The sequence below is a fragment of the Lissotriton vulgaris genome, chromosome 8 (genome assembly GCF_964263255.1).
Source record: "Lissotriton vulgaris chromosome 8, aLisVul1.2, whole genome shotgun sequence".
NCBI lineage: Eukaryota > Metazoa > Chordata > Amphibia > Caudata > Salamandridae > Lissotriton > Lissotriton vulgaris.
Genome location: NC_141696.1, coordinates 816,321,876 through 816,345,542, shown reverse-complemented (window position 1 = coordinate 816,345,542; position 23,667 = coordinate 816,321,876). Strand labels below are relative to the sequence as shown.

Here is a 23,667-nt window from a genome sequence, read left to right as displayed (position 1 = left end):
TGATGGTTCTTTCTGCACTTGAGTATGGGTATTGTGCAGTGGCATCTGGGAACAGATACATGAATTTCCCTTACATACCTTGCATCAGTTTGGTATTCCAGAAATAAATCTCCCATGTCCTTCTCAGTGCGTAACTGAACATGCGCCCCCAGTACTCTATTGCCATTCAAAATGCTTTTTTGTCACATGACCACAAAGAGAATATAATTCTGTTATGCCCAATAATGCTGCAATGTATTTCCAGCTCACTGTATAATGGTATTGATGACCGTTAATATCCTTTAGCATGTCACCAAAGCCTGGCCACACATTTTTCAAACATTTTCGGCCTCTTGAAATAATAGACTTCTTTGGAGGAAAATTAATGTGTATTTTAAAGTTTTAGTAATTCCTTCATAGGGGTGAAAAACATGCAAAAGCATAAAATATGCATATTTCATCAACAGGTTCAAGGTTAATCATCCCATGTAAAGTGTTCACTGGATATGGGAGCAACTCTCTGACTGTGGTTTGGTGGCTGGCAAACAACTCATATATTGATGAGTTCTTCCAAGATGGCCGTGTGAAAGAGGGACAATTTGTGTAAGTATTTTGGCTCATATAGTAAAAACATACATTTTACATCCCTTTTGGTTGTTCTGTTCCTTTAAAGCAGTAAGTATGTGCTTTCTGACTAAAGGGGTATAGGAAGACATATCGATGGAACTAGAAATTGATGTGATCTGGAGGGGTGTACAAAGCTTGCAGCTGAAGGAAATTCCCGGGTTTCTTTAGGGTTTCTTTCCTCCCATTATCACATTCTCAGTTTTTGTTCAGTTCTTCCAAAGAAACACATGGTCTAGGCATGAAGTGAAGGTTGCATGATCATGAAGAGGTAAGTAGGTTTGGATGTAATAAGTGTTTAATTGAAATTTTACTTACCATTGCTTGATGATTTGAGCCATGGTGTTACTGAGATACGGATATAAAGGCAAGAAAGATGTGACCCCTGAGCATGACATATAAGTGTGAGTCCGTAAGTAGCATGCTACTTGCCAAAAAGCGCTTCAACGCCTAATCAACACCTAATCAAGGGTTGCAAGCGCTATATGAATGCAAAACTTTTCCTCTTCTATCCCTCCACTATCCTTCTCAATCCAAAGAACAGACTAACATATCCACTGCTCAAATTAATTTCATATTTCACTATACTAATTCACCACTAATCCTTTTTTGGGTTCTGGAGTAGCTTGCTACTTGGCGAAAAATCACTTTGATGCCTCGTCAGGGTTAGTAAGCACTATATAAATGCAATTACAATAAAATACAACACAATACACTGTATTGATTCTTATTTTTGTAAAGAAAAGATTGGATCCACGCCAAAGCAGGTCCAGGCATACCTATTCAGATTGCAGACACAAGAAGTCGTACTACTAAACCCCAAACTAGGAAATCATTTGTGGCCGATCGTACCATGTTCCAGTAACATCACCAGAATCTCAAGTGAACTCATAAGCGACAGTGCTACACATAACAGAGAAACCCAAGTGTGGCCATTCCCCAGAAGTGTGCAAACACCTCACTGCCATCTTATGACTCATTGAGGAGCTGGGATTTCTGGGGAAGTTAAAAAGTGAAGTTGCTACCAGTAGGAAGTTGATGTCACACGCTTACTTCGTTTTGTGGTTATTGTGTGAACAAATACGCTTCTGAAATGCATCTTCCGTGAGCAAACAATTGAGGACGCGACCGCAGCCAAGGTCTGGGCCATGCCCACGGCTTTCGAAAAGTACGTAAGAGAGCATATAGATTTCTCATCAATGACTTACACCCTTAGAATAATGAAGCCAGGAGACAATCTGTGTTCTTTCATTTTATTAATGGCGATGAAACAAGAGTGGCTGGGATTGCACAGCTCAGGATTATCAAGCATCCCATGATGTAGATACCACGCATTAGGAAACGTTGCCCTACTACCCTAAAGAAACCGAAATGAGACAGTTGGCTCTTCTGTTTTAGGGATCCAAAATACTCTCCTGCTGCTTCTTAGAAACAGCTGCTCTGCAATTATAGGCGTTTGACTCGCATATAAATTATAGATCCAAGATGGATCTATGCCAGATTCTCGGACGATCCACAATCAACAAATGTACATACATTAATTCTCAAAGGGATTTATTTATACAGTCATTGGTTACCATAGAACTCTGGTGCGGATCCTGCCCTCCATGACCTACTCTGGAAATACCTGCTCTGGGGGGGATGTACGTTGTTACAACGCATGCTTTTACAACGCATGCCTTTACAACGCAGGTTTTTTAACGCAAGTCGTTACAACGACTTGCGTTGGGGGGTGCTGGATAGTGAATGGTTTAATTTACTATTCCAACTCCAGTCCCCGTGGATAGTAGGGAAGGTGTTGGATAGTAAATTAAACTATTTCCTATCCTACAGCGCCCCCCAGCGCAATTCATTGTAATGACTTAAGTTGAAAAACCTGTGTTGTAAAGGCACTGCGTGGTAAAAGTTGCGTCGTAAAGGATGTTTTCCCTCTGGGGTGTTGATTAGTGAAGAGTTATATTTATATTTGTTTTGAATCGATGTCTACTAGATCCTGCTATGGTTTTTTTTGGAGCATGACACATTCATTTATGTGTCACAGGATATAGATACGTGTTGTATTCTGCTTTGATGCATGGTTGTCAAGAGCTCGGTTCAAGTGGCTACTGAGGGCACTATTTACAAGGGCATTGCCCCACTAGAGCGTCACTTTTCCGATGATCTGGAGGTGCAATGGCAGCGCTCAGCCACTTTGCGTGCCTGAACAACCCCTTGGAAATATGGGCCTCCTCGCCGCAGTTTTCTGCTGCAAAGGGGAGTACAATGGGTGCTGCTGTGGGTTTACCCATGCAACACCCATTGCTTTTCGATACTGTCCCAGATTTACAAGAATCTGTATATCTGAGGAAGCGCCAAAAACGAATGGCTTTGAAAAGAGGAGGAAGAGTGGCACAACGAGGAGAAATACTGTTTATTTCTCCTCGTTTTTTGCTATTTCAATGTGTGCTGCATCCTGCGGCACACATAGAAGGAGCAAAACTCCATTAATGATTGTTTTTGTGCAGGAAGGTATCCCTTCCTGCACAAACACAATCATCCCTGCAACGCAGACACCCTTGCACCGTGGTGCCAGGGTGTCTGCATTGGCACTAGGCAACTTTTTTGCACCAGTGCTAGGGAAAATACAGGGGTGCACTTTATTCTTGTCAATATGGTGCATTTGTGTGTTTTATCAATGAAACAGCGCGGCACTGCTAAAGTTCTTGTGTATGCGCTGCGCCATTTAGTTATAAATATGCCCCTGCATTTCTGGACATCTTTTACGATCATTTGGCTTTGATGCAAAGCTATACCTGTGTGGTAAGTTTAAGTTCTCTTCTTTTACATGGTTGATATGCATGTTGGTATGAGTGTATGAATGTTATTGTTAAGGTTACACATGCTTAGCAAACTATATTACTTGATGCTATGTTGAGTGCCTGAAGTGCTCTAAAGTGCATTAATGGTGTAGTGCAAAGTGTGAGGATAACGTAATATGAATGTGCCATTGAGGTGGCAAATACTCAGCTATATAACTAGCAGATGTGTTCTGTGCATGCCAGTGTTAAGGGTTATGGCTCCATTCTATGGTACATAAAGGGTGTATCAGGTCAAAGTTGGGGTAAAAACATTTTAAAACCATTGAAAAAAAATTGTCCTTTTCCTCAGCCTCACTTTCCTGAGCTTGGCTCAGATCCTTCAACTTCGGCTTCAGTAACAAGATCCACCAATAAAAGCTGGTTGATGCACATACCGCTCAAGAATAGGGTCCATCACTCCAGCCCACCAAGTTTCATCAGCCTGGGGATCAATGCCCCCACGACCGAACAGCATCAGCTCTGTGGCTGCCTTCAATGGAAGGCCCGATGCATCTGATTCAATCATAGGGCTCCCATGGCCTCTTCTGGCCAGTGGAGTCTCCCCTGCTGGCGGAGGAGCGTCACCCCGCTGCTTTCAAGCAGTGAGAGAAGCAAAAACATAAAATGTTAAGAACTATCAATTATTATCATTTTATGTTTGAGCTGCTTTAGTGGGCCGGTGGGCAGGGCTGCACTGCTCTCGGAGCAGGACATGGGAGGAGTGGTTTGCTGCCTCCCAAGTGCACAGACTGTCTGGGCGGCCCTCTCGAGCGACCCAAAACAGTCATGCGCACTTTTCCTTTTCTCCATGCCGGCTGCTTTACAGCCTGCATGGGGAACATGCACACCCCTCCAGACCCTGGCTGAGCTCTGTGTCACGGCGCTCAAACAAATTACAACGCATTGCAGAGTTGTGATCAGCTTAGGGGAGGGAACCTGGCTGCCTGCTTCCTGTTCCTGAAGTTGGAGGTAGGAGAGCAGGAGCAGAGATGCGGGACCCGGCGGCAAGGTAAAGTTTTTAAAATGTGTATTTTAATTATGCATGCCGCAATCGTGACCCCTCACCCCCGCAAACCCCGTTATCCCCTGTGCCTGTCCCCTCCCACTCCTGAACCATGTCAGCCGCCACTGAATGTGTCCATGTGTCCATGCATCATGCGGCATTAATGGTTCTTATATTCCAACCACATTTAACATGTGATCTTTCAGAATAAATACCCCAACGTCCATGTGGTAGACCAAGAATTGAATGCCAGTCCCTAAATACTTTTCATGTCCACCAATAACGGGGACATAAAAGCTTTCGGGTATCAACAACACAATTCTAGCTGAAATAAAGTATAGCTTGCATTTCGGCCTTCTTTCGGGATCACTGCGTAGTGTCAATAGATGTTGGGTTTCTTTATTTATCAGTCGTTGACTATGTATTAAATTTAAAAATGTTTCGCTCCCATTACTGGTAAAGTTCCCGGATGACCCCATGTCACCGGCACAACTGATTCCAGTCCTGATCTTTCTATTTTAGCTCAACGCATTTTGGAAGATGTAGTGCTGACTCACGTCCATTAAATCAACGGGTTTAGAGCTCTAGATTGCAGTGTTTCACTAAGAGAAAAATTGACCCAGACTATTGTGTCCACGATGGCAAGAATTAACCATGAAAACTGAAAGGGAAACAGCCTTTACTCAGAAATTTTTATTTCGTATAACTTTTACCATGCATTTTTTTTTACATTGTAAAGACAGTTGGCACGCCCGTCTTTACAACGCAAGATTTACTACGCATTTGAACAGTAAGTTGCAGTGTTTCTCAATGTGGCACCTATATATATTTTTAAGGGTAATTAAAAAGGGGGGCTTTGAGGGTCTCCCCCAAAAAATATAAAATGTTAAAATAGTACCAAACCTATAAAGGACATATGTAATTAAAAATGTATTTGGAACTGATGTATACTTTTTGAACAGTAGGTGGCAGTATTAGACTGGGACAGGATTTTTCAGTACCAGTAATTGTTGTAAAAGTATGCGCGGTAGCGTGGTGAAGGGTGTTTCAAATGTGGGAGAATGTATAGGCGCGGTGGTAGTGGTTTAAATTAACCGCAAACAAATTCATACTGAGGGGGCTAACTTTTCGACAACAGTAACCACGTTGTTTGTGAGAAAAACTCTCCTGATATTGGTAGCGTTTTCCAACTACATGGGCAAACACCTATTTTGCGGAAACGCAATACCTAATCAAAGTATCCTCTTGCAGGTTTAAAAGTAGTCCTGAAATTAGTTTAATAATTTTAAAAGTGCATCTTTACAAACCACGGAATGCACTGAGTTGCTATCCGCAGAGTGGTGGAACGGATATGCAAACCGAAAACCCTGCATCATGCGTAAGCGGGTCAAGTCTGAGGCTGTGATGGCTCAGTGAGTCATGTTCAAACTGCAGAGCTCTAACCTTACAAATCACAGATTTAAATTATTCTGTGGTGACGTAACGTGTCATCGTTCTGCGGTTGATTTTATGAGTTTGATTAAATTGGGTAATCCTTTTAGATTTGGTTATATAACTGAGGGACGCTTCATAGCAGCTAACCCAGAGCCAGCAGCGAGTCATAATTTGAGAAGACAAATGTCAATTATATACTTTTATTCTCATTTCTCTCTCCCGTTGTTACCTCAAAAGTACTTCCCTTAACAAATAATTCACTACCCGAGGCCCTGTCGGGTTTGCACCATCTCACGCGTCTATTGGTGTGTGACATTTTATTGGCTTACCATAGCTCGTGCAACTTAATGCTTTTCCCTGTTTCCACACTTGCATAGTTTGCCCGGCACAGGTAATGTTTCCTCGCAATGGATTGTGGATCCGAGAAATGAATGACTCTTTGCCATCCGTTTTCTCTTCAAAGGAATTAAAAGAGATGCGAGGGTCCTTATTTTAATGTGAAACCCCAGATGCAGAAAACTTAGTGGACTTCTGATAGCTGTAGTATTCACTAAAATTATGGGAAGTTTGTGAGAGGCAATCTGCAACGTTGCACATTCCTTCACAAAACGTCAAACGTGTGGGAGGGTCTACAATCAAATGGCACGAGACGTTCAGATCTTCCTCTAATTCAAAATCATTAAAAGTCTGAGAATATTCAGTCAGTCAGTCAAAATAACTTTATTCGATTTGATAAAATCATACAAAGTACATAAAAACAAATCTATTTACAATTAAAAAAAGGATTAAACAGTTTCTTTGTGAACAAGTTAATTTGGCATAATGTATTCTTTAAAAATGTTTAAAAAACAAGTTATGTACACTGGTTTGGCAAGTTCATACTTCTTCTGGATCTGGTTGCTGCCACAAGGAAATTGGCCATGGCGAAAGTAATACAAATATTTCCTAGTGATTTTAAATATAGCATGGCTGGTCTCACCTGGGAGAAGCCAGCTTCTCTTAAGACTGGTAGTAAGTATTTTTTTCTCTGTGCAGAGAAGAAGTCACAAAACATAACAAAGTGTAAAGTGTCCTGAACTGAAAAATTATCACAAGTGCAAGGGGGTGCTAACTCAGGTTTCATCCAGGTTTTAAAATTGCCCAAATAAAAATGAATAAGGTTAAATCTAAATTTTGTTAACAAAAATCTATGAAAAGGGTTTGTGACAAAACATAAATAAGGCTCCATTGCAAGTGACTGAAGTGACAAATAACGCATTCGAACAAAAGGCTTTGATAATTCTAATTCTTCTCGCAACAGGCATGCCCTAGACATAAACTGTTTTTTTTTGTAGTAATCACATCCTGCTTTGTGATACCAGAGGGGGAAGTGAATAGGTCTGGGCGTCCCAGGTCATTAAAAGATCTGTACAAATACGCCAGCCATGGTATCGTGTGACTATATTCCAAGCTCATCACATCCCTCATGATCATGTGATTTAACGTTAATTCGGGATTTAGCCAAGTCTTAAGCCAATATGTTAGCGGTGCCAGTCTCAGTTTGTCCTGAATATGATCCAAACCAAGTTCCGTGTGGATAGAAAAGACCGGGGAGGCGCACATAACCCCATAGAGATGCGCCATATAAAGCCACTGGGAGGGATTTGCTGTTGTATACCTTGATAATGGCCTTCATAGGTCTATGACCCAACCTTTTAGCGAATCCTAAGATGGCCATGGATGTTCTTGTGACTGCTAGGCTTTTGGCACGTATCTGGGGTCCCCAGGTACCCCTACTATCAAAAAGAACTCCCAGATAGGGGAACACAGGGACTCCCGAGACAATCTCTCCTTTGCAGAAAAAGGTTTTTGTCTTTGTTTTAGCCCTTTTCCCTTGTGCACCAACGACCATGGTGTGAGATTTAGAGGCATTAACCCTCAGGTCAAGCCGGTCCATGAAAGTCCCAAATGCATCTAACGGTTTTTGGAGGCATACCCCTGTACGTGCAATGAGTACAGCATCGTCCGCGTATAGGAGAGCAGGGATCTTAACTTCTCCTACACGCGGTACGTCACTTGCTGCCCCAAGTAAATGCTTGCCTAGGTCATTTATGTAGATGGTAAATAACAGGGGAGCTAATATGCATCCTTGCCTCACTCCCCGCAGTGAACTAAAGCGTGACGTGCATCTTCCCTCTTTAGTTACCCTTACAGCGGCAAATAGGTCCCGGTGTAAGGATGCTATGAACGCCACCAAATCTGCGTCAATCCCCATGTTCATTAAGATTTCCCATAACTTGGATCTATTGACCAAATCGAAGGCCGAGGAGAGGTCCATGAATGCTAAATACAAGGACCCCTCCTTGGCCACCGTGTACTTGGCAATCAAGAGATGCAAGTTCGAGCACTGTTCTATCATGCCTCTTTTTTCCCTAAAACCATACTGTATGTCGGCCAGACCCCCACTCCCCTCCAAGCTATCTCTTAACCTAGCCAGAAGGACTCTGCCCAAGATTTTAATAGCAGAGTCCAGAAGGGATATAGGCCGATAGCACCCTGGGTCATCCCTTTTACCCTTTTTAAATATAGGCACTATGGTGGAGGTGGCCCATGTGTTTGGGGGGGGCGAGCTATTTACGGCTGTGAACACGTTAGCCAGGATGCCTGCCCAGAGTTTGGGTGAGTGTATATAAAAATCAGCTGGTACCCCGTGCGCGGCATCACTGGGGGCTTTACATGAAATGCTAACATAATCTTAATAATCACTACTGAGGGCCTTTGTTAGAGTGTGGCGGACGGGATACTCCATCAAAATGTGGCAGATGTCTTGTCCACCATTTTACAAGTAGAATACGAAGCTCTTGCAAAATGGCGGATTGGACAGCCGACACATTTGTGACTCAGTATCCCAACCAACAAACTCTAAGGGGCAGATTTATGTTAACTGGCACATCCCTAGGGATGCGCCAGTTAACATGCGCCACAGTGCGCCACAGCTCCGCCAGCCATGGTGCGCCGCATTTATAATGCGGCGCACCATGGTGCAAAAACGGCACAGATGCGTGACACATCTGTGCCGGAAATGTGTCACATTGCTGGAGTTGCGACGCAGCTCCAGCAAGGCTCGGGGGTGCCCCATTTTAACAATGCTGCGTCAAGACCTACGCCTGCTTCAAGCAGGCGCAGGCTTTTGACGCAGCATTGGCTTAAAAGTGACTGAGTGAAATCTCATAGATTTCACCCAGCCACTTTTGCGAGGGGCACCTGCCCCGGAACGCCCACCCTGCGCCGGAACGCCCACAAGCGGCGCAGGGCTTTACAACGTGACACATCTGCCTAGATGCGTCACGTTGTAAATAGTTCGTAGGGATGCGCCACGTTTACGCCGCCTTGCGTGACGCAACAGCGGCGTAAACGTGGTGCAAGGGCCTCATAAATCTGCCCCAAAGTATGCCATGCGTGTTTTTTAACAGACCTTTCTTTCTATTGCTGGTGTTTCAACACGGACACTACTAATGATTGGGATTTCAGCATGCATTTGATCAAAGTCCTCTCTTCGTTGTTAGTTGCCTTCTCAGTCGCCCAAGGTCTGTTTGCAGAGCAAACCAGAGAAACATCGAGAGAAAGCCCAGTCAGAAAAGTTGTGCACATTGTTATATATCAGAAGCTTTACGAAACAAGGGTCAACATGGGCAGGGGCTTGGGGCTTGGGAGAAAATCCCTGACTGGTGCAAGAGTGCCCTTCACCTCAATCTTCATTGGATGAGTAATGTAATAAACTCGTTTTATAGAGTAATTCATACCACATGTCTGCCATATAAGAATTACTTCGTTTACCTTATTTATTTTACTCAAAGTATCGCCTACGCTTATTCCAGCACTAAACGTTTAACTTGCTGAGCTTTACCCAAGTTATAGAAGCCTGCGCTCCCACCCCTTAATCTTCATTTTGGACGTCCACCACAACTCCCAAATGACACTGTCTGCATTGATAACATCTTTGCTCAAGACTATTATCGCTGGCCGTGCTTAGCGATAATTATATTATCGCAGGCTATCTCTGGTATTTATCGCCCTAATTAACAACGCCTTACTCCAGGGCGATAAAAATTCCAGAGATAGCGAGGTTATCTCCCTTTTTCCAGGAAACATTGCTGGTTTTCCAGCGATGTTCACTGCAAAAGGGCGATAACCTTGCTGATACACCCACAGGGCCGTATCAGCATAATCCACCCCCTATGTTAGGGATGGCTAAGTCAGGATTTTAGCAGACGTTAGATTTTGGCGAAAACTGCAGTTTTCGCCAAAATCCTATGTGTGCTAAAATCATGTGGGCTGCCTTGTAAATATCGCAATGTAAACATCAGCGATATTTGCAAGGTAGTCCCATCTGGGGTACGCCCAGTAACGCCCACTTTGCATCTCATTGGAGATGCAAAGGGAGGCGTTGGGGAAAAAAGGTGCTAACATGCGATTATGCATGTTAGCACCCTCTTCTAAATATGGTGCTGGTTTTATTTCCGCTTTTTTGGCTTTGTAAGCCAGATAAGCAGAGATAAAGCCCTTGTAAATATGCCCCTTAGTACCTCAGTGTAACATAGAAATCAAATGTCTCTTGCTTAGTAATCAGTTATGTTAATAACTTTAATATCCTGTTTTTATGAATACAAAGTAATATAAAATCACTATTACTAAATATCAATAAAAAACAGCATTACTTTTTGCCTGCCTCTTTGAACTAATTTCTTTGCCCTCTTTACACCACTGACATTATCCTCTCACCACCAACTAACCTCTTACCATATCTTGGATTGCTACACAGCCATGTTTACACCCTGGCCCTATCTCATCATCCCTTTCTGCCCCCATGCCCACCATGAAGTGCCCACCTTAAAGTCTTTCCGCCAACACTGGTATCTGTTCACATTCCAGCTGCAAGAAGAGGGAGGCCTTTAAGGGGATTTGTGCTAAAAGCGCAAGTGAAGCACACCACGAAAGAGACGTGTGAGGGTGAATAAATGGAGGGGTGTAGGATAAAGTGGGGTTCAGGGTATTACACGAGTACAGCTATTTACCGCATATTTCAAGCAATAGCTTGCAAGCGATGGATCTGGCCAATAAAGTTAGATTATAGAAAATAAATTAGAAGCAGATTTAATGTAGTCAACGTTTCTACATGTTGAGTATTATTCCCATATGTATGCAGCATCCATTTTAGGGCATCTTCATTCCTCATGAGCCCTTTAGCCATCACTTCTCATTCCTCAGGCCTCTTTCCTCTGTCCTCCTCCCTCACTCCTCACTCCTCATCCCTTACTCTTTATTCCTCAATCCTCGCCCCTGCTCTCCATCTTTCATTCCTCACTCTTCCCTCATGCCATATCCTCACTTTTCATCCCACATTTCTTTTCCGCCCTCAGTCTCCATGCCCATTGCTCACTCCTTATTCAGTCCTATTGCATTGTTTCACATCTTTCACTCTTCATTCCTCGGTTGTCATCCCTCAACCATCACTCCTCTTCTCTCATTCTCTATTCCTCCTTTCCCGCTCTTTGTTTCGCACTCATTTGTCACCTCTCACTGATCAGCCCTCTTACTCACTTCACAAGTGATGAGCTAAATGAGCAAATGAGGAAATTCTTAAAGGTACACTACACTGTCTTTTTTAAGATGTCTTCTTCCCTCACTTACAATGCCTCGGGTCCCATTCCTCATCCTGACACGTTCTCTAAGTACACAAAACAGTGATAGATAGAACATTTAAAATAATCACAGCTTCTGGAAATCACTCAGGCTGCATCTCAATCCATTATTAGTTTGCTCACAGTGCCACTTTAGTTTGGACCCAGTTATATGCATGCCCTTGCACTATTCGGAACAGTCCACCCCAAACTGCCAAGCCAGGTCCTCCTCGAACAGGAACACAACAACCTAGGACCGTTTTCGCCCTAGTCACGGGCTCATCCGGCATTTTCGTCCCACTTAAGGTGACACAATAAGTATATAAAACAGTGATGGATGGAATGCTCGAATTCATCTCAGCCACTGGCTCTCACTCGGGCTGCATCCCAATCCATTGTTATTTTGCAAACAAGGCCACCTCAGTTTGGACCCAGCCATATGCAAGCCAGTCTTGATCCTGTTCCATTCAGAACAGTCAAGCCAAAACTGCCAAGCCAAGTCCTCCCTCAACCTGACCACAAGCAACCCAGGACCAGCATCACCCTAGTTGTGGGCTCATCAGACGGGTACAGCTTGGTTCCAGTGGCACAGAATGCTCAGGACCCACATCTGGGCATACCTGTCCTCCTTAGAGTGACACAATAAGTATACAAAACAGTGATGGATGGAATGCTTGAATGAATCTCTGTCTAAGCTCAGGAATTGTTACAACACACACCAAACTAAGCACAAAGTTATTTGATTATGAGGTATCATCTTTCAGTGTTTGAATGTTTCGGGACACTCCCTAAGGGATGCATGTTTCAGCTTTTGATTTGGAAGCTAGAACTCTAAGGTGTCGCTAATAAGATATGTTATAATTCTGAAATATAAAAGCATATATTTGCATAAAGCAACCAATGATATGCCATGTATCTAAAACCAACCCATGCCTATGTAGGTCCCTAAACATTTATATTGTCTTTTCTACTCTAGGGCAACAACAGAAAACGATGGCAATTACGTCGAAGTGCAGCTTGTTTTCGATGAAGTGAAAGAAGAGGATTTTAACACCGATTTTACATGTATCGCAAACAATGACTATGGAATCCATATGCTTCCTGCTCAACTAAGACCAGCAGGTATAATTTACATGATGACAGGTGGTGGGGGCATGTATTTACCTATTGCCCCTGCATTTTTTTTCATTGATACTGTTCTAAGCACGTCTAACAGGCCACCAATTCCAAAATGCACAGCTGATGAACCACATATGCAAATCAAAAGGTCTTCATAGTGAATGTAAATTATTGCATCGTCAAGTGTTTTGGTCCATCTAATATAGCACCAAGCTTCTCTAGTATTGGCTGGATGGTCATAATCATGGTATCATTTGGTGTATCAGGACTGGCTAAGGCAGGGGTCCCCAAACCGGTTCTGGAGGGCCGGATCCATGCCAGATTTTTAAAATTACTACAGGTATCTCAACTGGGATATCCCAAAAATCTGGCATGGATCCGGCCCTCCAGGACCGGTTTGGAGACCACTGGGCTAAGGTGACTGACGAGAGCTGTCTCCCACCCCACCCCACCTGATGTTACGATGCAGCAAGTGAGAACATCGCCCTGATGCTCTTGCTTAGATCTGGTGCACATATAATTATCACAAAGAGGCCGTGAATGAGTGTGTACCTTCGCCCAAGAGAACAAGAGAGGTTGCACTATTATTAAACAGTTGATGAGTGTAGAACATGCTGGCAAGTGCAGTTGGGTGACAGGCCAATTCATAAATAGTACATACTCGTACATAGTGTGCCAGTCACATCATGTTGGAGAGCAGGGGCATTTACATGAGTTTAGTTCACAGGTACAGCCGTAGTTGTGGAACCAGTAGAGATCTGGATTCATCCTCCTAGTAGGTACAGGCAGTGTAGCCCGACACAGGTAAGAGTGGTGGTGCAGTCGGGGTGGGGGGAGTCGACAGATGACAGGATAGGTGATGCGTAGAGCGCAAGGTAAGTGGTGTTATTTTTTAAAAATTTAATTTGACCTATCCCGTCATCTGTCCGCTTCTCCCCCACTCCGCCCACCGCTATACCGGTGCCGCCCACCATTGGGTACAGGCGTCACCTTATTTCTCTTTAAAGTGCCACATGATCTGTGTAAAAATACCCCTGCTGCTCATTATTAGAATATTGCAAAGAGGAGTACTGAGACCTTAGAGGAACAAGGCCGAAGGCTGAATTCATGTGTAAGGCCCAGGAATTCTGATGCACCTTTTAATTTAGGCGGAGGGTAGTATAATCCTAATCAGAGTAAAACATCTGTTTAAAAAGAATCTGTGGCTAAGAATGAGAAGCAACTGAGAGATTTTTTGCTTTCCTTTAATAAGCTGTACAAAAAACAGAAACCTGTTGCCATAAATCTCTCCTTTCTGCTGATAGTTGTTCATTTTAGAAAAATAGAGCATAAGAAAGAACATCCAGTTTGGGTTTTAATTGTTTGAACTGCAACTGCAACAATTCTCTATGACCTGCCACTCAACTTGGCTACCGGCTTTGTCATCAGACATTATGATGTCACATCTGAACTGTAATAACTTAATACAGTTGAGCAGCTACGCCTTTAATAAGGAATTTAGAGACAGATTTTTACACGGGGACTGTTCAAGTTCAAGTTCAAAAATTTGTATAGCGCACTACTCACCCAGAGGGTCTCAAGGCGCTTGAGGGGGGGTACTTTACTTATCGAATATCCAAGTTTTTTAGGTGCTTTCTGAAGGAGAGGTGGTTCTGTGTAAGGCGGTGGTGGGTGGGAAGAGAATTCCAGGTTTTGGCCGCTAAGTAGGAGAAGGATCTTCCCCCCATGGTGGATCTATAGATGCGCAGAATTGCGGCGAGGGCTTGATTGGACGATCGTAGTTGGCGGGTGGGGGTGTAGGAGGACAGTCGGTATTATATGTGGGATAATTAACCAACTGTGATACATTATAAGATTATTACAAGTCACAGAGGATTTCCGTGACCACATAAAGGAACGGGGGCGAATTCCGGTATAAGTCATGGAAATCCAAAGTGTCTTGCAATATTATTCTAATGTATGGCATAGGGCATTGTGGGCATCATTTGCAAAGCGTTTTTTGCGATTGCAATCCTGACAATTATCAAATTCACAGCGTTTACAACCGCAAAAAGTCATTCATTTATGAACAAAAGACATTTTACGAGCCAGAAAACTATTTCCTGGTTGTTAAAGGGCTTTGTCGCCCCTGTCTGAATCGCAAGTAGGGGGGGACAGGAAAGGACCGCCCCCCTCCTATTTACGACTCAGAAAGGAATTTATGAATCGTTTGCAACCACAATTGATACCGGCGCATCACAAGGGGTGAAATCTGTTTCACAAAGGCAAAGGGACTCCCTTTGAGTCCCATCCTCTTTGTGAATAATGGGAAAGTTTCAGATAGAGTGGGCAGTAGTTCTGTGGATCATTGCCAACTGTCAATTATTTTTTTATATTTATTGATTTTGAAAGTTTTATACATATAAATGCAGCCTTGTTTCCTTCAAGGAAAATGGGCTGGGGTAAAAAAATATATATATATTTTTAAACACAGTCACAGGCATGGTGGTCTCCTGTCCCATGCAGGACACTATCCCTGTGATTGTGGCCAATTTTATTTATTTATTTTACAGTCAAGTCAAAGTCAAAAAGTTTTATTTGTACTGGTACTCGACAGATTTTACAGATTTGTAGAGCGCATGGCTGCCCGTGAGCGTTCCAACGCTAATCACAGGGGGTTTCAGATTGCGACTTGCCTAATATATGTCTAATATATATTCATCAGGCAGGTTGTTCCGCCACCCCTTGCGATTCAGTATTTTGTAAATCAACACTTTTCTACATAGGTTGGTTTGTAAAATCTACATTGATTCACTAAAACATTGGTGCACAATTTGAAACCACTTTTTACAAATCCATTTTTAGTACGGAAGGCCCATCATTCCTTAGATTGTACTGCAGAATATTGAGGCTCGAAATATCGAGATACACTAATAGAGTGGACAGACTATTGAGGGGCAAAATATCGAAAGGTAAGTGCACCTGGAGGAAGTTTAGATTTACATTTATCTCATCATGGTATATATATGTGGAGTTAGGTATAGAAAATCCGTACCTATTTACATTTTGATATTTCATCCTTTGATATTGCATCCACGATATTTGATGCCATTGAGATTCCTACCTCAATATTCTGGAGAAGCACTGATTTATTATATTACATAGCCACCCTACCTTCCTGCCCTAAACTGTTTAAATCCTTGGTGTCTTGCTCTTTCGTGTTCATTGCAGATAAGAATAATACAAGCAGAATTTGTACTGTGAAACTAAACATACCAAAAAACAGTTAGTCATTTTTGCAAAAAAGATATTAGAAGTAGTTTAATGTAAGTAGGTTAAAATGCTGTGGTGTAGATTGCGTAGAAACATGCAGAGGTCTGATCTTTCCTGTAATCTATAGCATAAAAAAGGCATGTTGCCATGAACATCTCCTTTCTGAAAATCACTTTTTCATTTTAGAAAAACGTAATTAGAAGAAGGAAAAGCCAGTTTCCATGTTTGTTGTTTAAACTGCAGTTGTAATTACCTGCCTTTCATCCTGGCCGCTGACGACAGGCATTGTGATCTCAGAAGTCAACTGTAATAATTTATTACAGTTGAGCAGCTGCGTCATTTCTTTATTGCAGGTGGCAAGAAGTGTTACAACTCGAGTATAACAAGAAAAGTAGTCAGACCTTTATACAGGGTTTACACACTCCCTTTTACTATGCATGGAATTGTAGATGGTGACAGCAAATAGACACTTTTCCTTGATTACGAGTTTGGCAGTGCACGGACCGCCAGACGTGCGGTGCATGGTTTTGGCAGTCTCCAAACTGCCCTATTACAGCAAAGGCAGTTGGACTGCTTTTGCCCCTCTGCAGCCGCGCAGAAACGCCAAATGCGTTCCTGCGCCGCGCAAAGAAATTAGTTTTATTGATTTATTTATTTAAATTTCTCCGGTCGGCCGTGTGCCGGAGTTTACTACCCCCACCCTGCCCCTCCCCTGCCCTGCCCCACCACCCCGCGGCACTCCCTTCACGAGCCGCTACTGGCCCTGACTTAGTGCATCCCGCCAATACACAGTCAGATGTATATCTTGCTTTTGGACCTAATCTCATTCTTGGTTGTTTCTATGGCACATCAGAGCCATCACAGGTTCGAAATGTACCTAGTGCTAACATCCAAAGTGTTTGTTGTCTGTTTTTGTGTATGACCCTATGCGGTACATGCAGTTAATGTTTAAGTGGAGCAGAGCAATGGAGGCCTAAGGGTTCCAGTTTGGATGCAAATGGCCTGTCCTTGTGCACAATATTAAGGTGAGGTTGTTTTCCCAGATAGTGGAAGAGTAGTGCTGACATTCCTCAAGTAGACATAGACACTGACGTTGGGACAGAGGACATAGGGCTCATACAGAAATTTGATGAGGTCATTTTGCTGAGAGCGTCTACTGATAAGCCTTTCTTCAGCTATTCCACTTGGAATATGGTTGGGCTGAAGGGTGAGACTGCAGTCGCTGTTGCTAAGGGTGAGATGGGTCCTTTAGGTGAAGCCAGCTTTTCCATCTCTTCATGATCACTTGTCTGTGTGGCTGATGATATGCAGGTGTGGAAAATTAATGTTTAACTGTAAAAGCTGGTTTCAAATATGTATGTTTTATAATATATTCCCTAGGATGTGTATACTTCTTTTTGGATATTAGTGGAATAACCTCATTGTCTTTGCTCTACTGATTAAGCATCAACTTGAACGTACTTATGGATAAAAAAGAAATCAATCTGCTTGATGTTTAAAATTACTTCTGAATAAAATTATTTAGAAATGTTAAATGGCAATCCTAGTTCTTTAAATAGAGGCTCTGTGGCAAAGGCCATGCTCAAGAAGTTGGACACTAATCAGAGAGCATGGGAAGAACCAGTGAGTCGTTGCATTGCAAGATGGGGTATTAGGAATAGATTTGTCAACACTGTGGAGCAAGTTCATTAACCCCGTTCGCTGTGGCGGCTATTCCGCCGCAGCGCTAAGGGGGAGGCCGGGCCGCGCGGTGGTCCCGTGCTCGTGACAGAACCGCTCCGTCACGGCCCGAAGGTGAGCTGTGCTTGTGACGGAACGGTTCCGTCACAGCCCCGCCCGCTCTTCAGAACGTAAGCGCAGGCGCGGAATTCGCGCCGCGCAGGCGCGGCGAGCGGGCCGTGACGGAACCGTTCCGTCACCAGCACAGCCCACCCGAGGGTCTTGACGGAATGGTTCCGTCACGAGCATGGGAGGGGTTAAAAGTGCATACTAGATGCTCTAGTGATGTTTAGAAATCACAGTATATTAATAACACTAAATACCACATTTTCATACACAACATTACTAGATTAGAAGGCTAGAACAGAATGATCCTTTACTGCCAGAGAGACAGATTTGACTGGCAGTTTTAAATGGTCTTCAGACTAGAGAGCACATTCTTCTTTTTCTACTTATTTAAACCAAAGGGCATCTGTAGAGACAGACTCCTAGAAAGTGTAATATCTTCTTTAAGCTCCAAAGATCCGAGGTAGATATACTTACCTCTGAAGTTGGAGGCAAACATCAACTAATATTTCCTTACCTCGATCCAGAGGGTTTTTCGGTTGACAGTAGTAATCAGAGCAATGTTGTTAGTATAATGCACCTATGATTGTGGTTCTCGGGCCTGGATTTACTAACCTTTCATTGAACGCAACGCAGCAAGGCGTTGCATGAAAAGGGGAGAGCAGAAATGTACCTTATCTGCTAAGGAATGGTGCACTTCTGCCCTCTCATTGTGCTAGTGCACTTTAGACTGTGTAGTGCCAACGCAGACATCCTTGAGCAAGGGTGTCTGTATTAAAGGCAGAATTGTTTTTATGCAGGAGGGGATACCTTCCTGCGCAATGGCATAATAAAACTTGAGGGGGTCTCCCTGCAAAGATATTGGAGTGACGACCCATGGTCTGGACCCAGAGAGCAACTCTAAGGCCCTGCTCCAGCCACCCATGCAAAGGTTCAGAGGGCGGCCCCGTACCTGCACAGAAACAATCCCCAGAGGCATATTCCACTTTCTTAGTGTGCTGCACAATGCGGCATACTTAGAAGGAGGAGTCATTGAGGAAAAATCAAGATGTTTCTCAGCATTACGCCTCTTTCGGGTAGGCACACGCAAACCCAGGTTTACTGCCAATAGTAAATCTGGCTTTGTTTCAAAATCATGGGTGGATGTGGAGGAACCTCTCTATTCCTAGGCTTACACGATGCATTTATAGAACAAAGTAACATAATCTTTCTGTAGTGCAAGAGTATTCATGGTTTCTACCGTAACATCGAAATTATGGATAGCCCGCGATAAATGTCTCATTTGTTACCTCCTAGTGGGCCGCACCTGGGTAACCATGTGCACATGGTAGGATGTTTGTTTAACATATATTTAAACATCTAGATCACCAATACCAATGTTATGATGAAATTTTTTGTTCTTCATGGCATGTATTGTTGCTAATATCTAATATGACATCTGGGTATTGTTACCATTTCTATATGATAGTTTTGTGTTTCCCCACAATATATTCTACCCCATTATAGATAGACATCGACCATAGATCTTTTTATAGATCTTTTCTAGTCGATAAGTTCTATCAATATTGAAGATCCAAGCAATTTCAAAATGTCACCTCGCGTGCCGCTAGATTCATATCTAATTCCTCAATGAGCTCGCCTTTGTATGCATATGGATACAATGACACTTTTTACTTAAATTGAGGTTTTTTCCTTCTGTTTAACCAATAAACATTGGCATAGATATGCCTAAGAACTAACAATAACAATATCCTCCCATATTCAACTACAATTAGGTTCAGCATTCATTCAGGGTAAATAAATACCGACATTGTGAATAAATATTATTCTCTTGCCACTCGACAAGCCTAGTATGTACGGATACTGCAGATATCAATTTTTAGCCATGACCGTAAGATTGTGTAATATCTTTATTATTCCAGAACTAAATGGAAACCAGGTAGGCAGAGTCTTATTCTACATATATTACCTTCATCTGTGAAAAATATCCATAACATCCTAATTTGGACGTTGAGAATGATTCAATTAAGGTACACTATTGTTCCTCCCTATTAACCTAAGAATCTTCTGATTACCTTGTCACCTACAACAGCATTCTGGATAATAATTGGTCATCTTTGTATTTATTACTGTCCCTTTAGAACAGTTTGTCCCAGCCATTATTTCCACCTAGTTTCTGCCCAAGCTGGAGCCTGGTCTCTCCACTGGTAAGAATGATCATTCTATGGGCACCTTTCCTACTTCCAACCTCCTCATCATCTTGGGAAGGACTAATGGATTCATAGATACTTTGGTCTCTCTTTTGAGTCTTTTTTATGTGCGTAAATATTAATCGCTTCTTTTAATTTTGGTGAAGGTCTTAGCCACATCTGGCTTCAGATTGCTGTAAATATTCACTTAACGATGCACTTTGGATAATGGTTCTGGTGATTGGGAATCCTACCTTTAGCTTCTTTTCATCTCTTTGTTTTTTTAATATATTGTTAAGAATATATTGATAGGCTAAGTACAGTTGCTATCTATTTTAAGGCATGTCTTTCCCATTGTGGCTTTCCCGATGAAGGCGCTTGAGTCACCGAAATGCGTGTAGACTAGATCCCACAAATAATCAGTGATGATCTAAGCCACTCATTTCTTAATTGTAAAATATGTTCTGTTATGCAAATTAATTTTATAACCTTTGACATTTTCAATGTAACACTGTCTGCTAATATTGAAATGAAGCATTTGTACAATGTCTCAGATTATACATATGACAGTGATCAGTATCAATAAATATATAGGTATATTTTGGTTTGAATGCTTGTATGATTGAAAGGTATGAAGTGCAGCTTTTTGTTCCCACTTTGGATAGTGGGATTTATTTTTGAAATTGGTTTTAAATCCCATTTGTAAAAATAAAAGTATGTTTCTATTTTTATATTATTGAGTTACTTGGACTTCATAGTTATATTTGTATATCACACATTTTGAAGTAAATAATTGGGAGCCTAGGGCTGTTTTTGGACAATGGGTGCAGAGGAACACCCATGCTCCAAGTATGTAAATACCTTCCTGATACAGTGTAGTGCAACGCAGTGCAAGTCGCCATGTTGAATTACAGTTTTTTTCCCCACAAAGTCATCCAAGGTGGTGCAAATCGGCACTTGCATGGCTCTGTAAATCGCGACTAGCACTTTGCAACAGGGATGACACAACCCTGAATTAAAATGTTAGTAACGTTGGGCCCAGGTGTTTAAAGCACCCGTGCAAGATGAGAAATGCTCTATACGTAAATATCTCCATCTTTGATTTTTGCCCGCAGTTGTGCTACTAAATAAAATGGTACAAATTAAAAAAGTTGTCTTTTTGCGTACAACACCGTATTTGGTTTAATCAGTAGATAATGTCAATCAACAATGAATCAATGATGTGTGTGGCTGCTTTAAACAGAGGCGTCTTGGCACTCAAGCAGAGCAATATACGCCAGTCGGAGTAACATAAAAGCTAAACAGTGTCAAATAACTAGGTTTCATGTAGCTTTTTGAAGTTTGTCAGAGACTCAACCCAACGCAGCTTAGGTGGAAGACTGTTCCATAATTTAGCAGTGAGAAAAGTAGAAGAGTTGCCTCCACAGCAAGACTTCAAGAATTTAGGGATCTGATGGAGTCAGCTGTTGTTTGATCTGAGTAGCCTCTCTTGGGTGTATGAGGACAGTCAGATCAACATATAGGGGGTCATTAGGATCGCGGACGGACTTGAGTCCGTCCGCGACCCCAGAGCATGAGGGAACGTCCGCATGGGCTGCGGCGTTCCCTCTGTGCAGATTAGGATGTGACCGCCAGGGTGGCGGTCACATCCTCTATTTTTAACATTGCTGCGGGTGGAGCTTCAAGCTGCACCCGTAGCAATGTTAAAAATGCATGCACAGCATTTGCGTGCACAAAGCGGCAGGCACCGCGCGGTGCCTGCTGCATTGTGCACGCAAATGCAGGGGGGTACCATAGGTACCCCCCATGTGCCCCCCCACTACACCTAGGGGGCCCGCAATGGGCCCCTGCAGTGCAGTTACACATGCTTTTCCACGGCGGAAAAGCCGCCGCGGAAAAGCATGTTTCCATGCACATCCTAATCTGGCTGAAGGTGTCTAAGAGACACCTTCACCATTTTAGTGCTTTTCCGCCGCGGTTGTAAGCCAGCCGCGGCGGAAAAGCTGCGGACCTAAACCATGACCCACCAGCCATCCTAATGTGGCGGTGGGTCCTGGTGGGTCCGCAGAGGATTTTCCGCATCCTCCGGGCCGGCGGTGGCTTCCGCCGGCCCGGAGGATGCGGAAAATCCTCCATCCTAATGACCCCCATAGTGTGGGGCCTCACCATGGAAAGCTCTGAAAGCCACTGTCAGAGCTTTAAATTTAATGCATTGTTCAACAGGGATCCAATGCAGATGTCTCAGATGAGGAGAGATATGATGGAGACGCACAACTTTCCTAATTAGTCTAGCTACTGCATTTTGAATTAACTCAAGTCTGTGTATCAAATATTCAGGGAGACTAAGGTAGAGGCTATTCAAGTAGTCCAGGTGGAAGGTGACTGTGGCGTGGACTACAGTTTTTCTTGCCTCCAAAGGAACCAGATGAAGGATATTTTTCAAGATTTTCAACTTCATGAAATGGAACAATGATACGTACTCAATTTGAGTGGTATGGGTGATGAAAAATGCGGGTGTAAATACATCTGCTGGGATCTGACCTTTTAAACGTTTTGACCCACACAAGAGCCTTCCTCTGAATGCCCAGGTTGCTAAATCTGTTCAACAGGATGTAATGAGATACTGTGTCAAAAGCTGCCGACAAATCTAGAAGCCCCACCATACCATGTGTGCTCTTGTCAAGATTCTCCGTGACATATAATGCAATCTGAGAATTTTGTTTTGTGTGAATGCCTTGTTATGATTTGCTTGCACTTAGGCATTTCCCTTCAAATGCCCCAAATGTTAATGTTGCTCTTTTTATTTTTATAGAGTCCTCTTTTTCCTGGTACGTTGCAGCAGTTCCGGTGGCAGCGGTGCTCCTGATTGCGGGCGCTATTTGTGCGTACAGGTGCAGGCGTGCTAGAACTCAGAAAGGGTATGCTTTAACTGCATGCTGAACCGTCATCTCAAATGGACTTTGAATTTTCAATACACATGGAAGCTTACCCTCACACAAGGAAATATTTGCATGAGTAGCAAGTGCTTGTGGGATGAGACCATTTTTGCTGGAAGGAGCATTTAAGACATTGATGTTCTGGAGGAAAAATAAACTCACCATTTTAAATAAAAATCCATTTTAGACTTTGTTCCAGAGGAATGTGATGAATTTACATTGATATCTAGTATGTATATAATGTATAAATAATGACATTATTATATGGCTTCAAACAAGCGTTTCAGTTGTGTCTTTGCTCTGGAACACGTGTGAATATCACTCAGGTTAATGGTCCTCAACTTACCGACCTCAGAAGGATTGAAGGCGAAGTCGGCCTTGCTACAATTCAAACTTTTGGATTTTTGTACTGCGGATCAGCGCAGCTCACTGCGCTTTCTTGCAGCAGGTGATATTGGTTTGTTTTTGTTTACCAGATTGTGCAAGATTGCACCTGTGCAGTGGAATTTTGTCATAACGCTTGCACTAAGGTGCTTGCAGAACTTACATTTATTTGCACTGAATGACCATTGCAAAATATACATAATTGTGTTTCTACCTTTGTGTTTTGTTGTGGTATAATAAAATATGTTAACTTTCATTTTGTTATGTTTTTATGGCGTGTCAAGTCATCTTCAATTGTACAGCGCACACATGCCCGTCCTGGTCTGTCTAGAATGCGCATTTCCACAAGCCCGCATCCTATGTTGATTGGTCTACCATTCCGTTTATTAAAGTCAATCACATATTAAATCAAAACGTTGGTTATAAATATATTACAATATATTGAAATTGGAAAGTTTGGAGCTC

At 42.7% G+C, this 23,667-nt stretch overlaps 1 protein-coding gene across 2 annotated transcripts in view; it reads left to right on the top strand.

Annotated features, from left to right (window-relative positions):
• The window catches only part of IL1R2 (interleukin 1 receptor type 2), an 89,329-nt gene extending 65,871 nt beyond the window's left edge, over window positions 1-23,458 (top strand). The window contains exons 7-9 of one of the 2 annotated variants that reach the window (XM_086934706.1): window positions 447-582; window positions 12,514-12,659; window positions 22,695-23,458. In XM_086934706.1, the coding sequence (XP_086790832.1) occupies window positions 447-582; window positions 12,514-12,659; window positions 22,695-22,822 (410 nt within the window). In that variant the 3' untranslated portion in view covers window positions 22,823-23,458. Of the gene's footprint in view, window positions 1-446; window positions 583-12,513; window positions 12,660-19,834; window positions 19,905-22,694 lie in introns of those variants that run through there. The other variant, XM_086934707.1, reaches the window with a different exon arrangement.
• The last annotated feature ends 209 nt before the right edge of the window (window positions 23,459-23,667 follow it).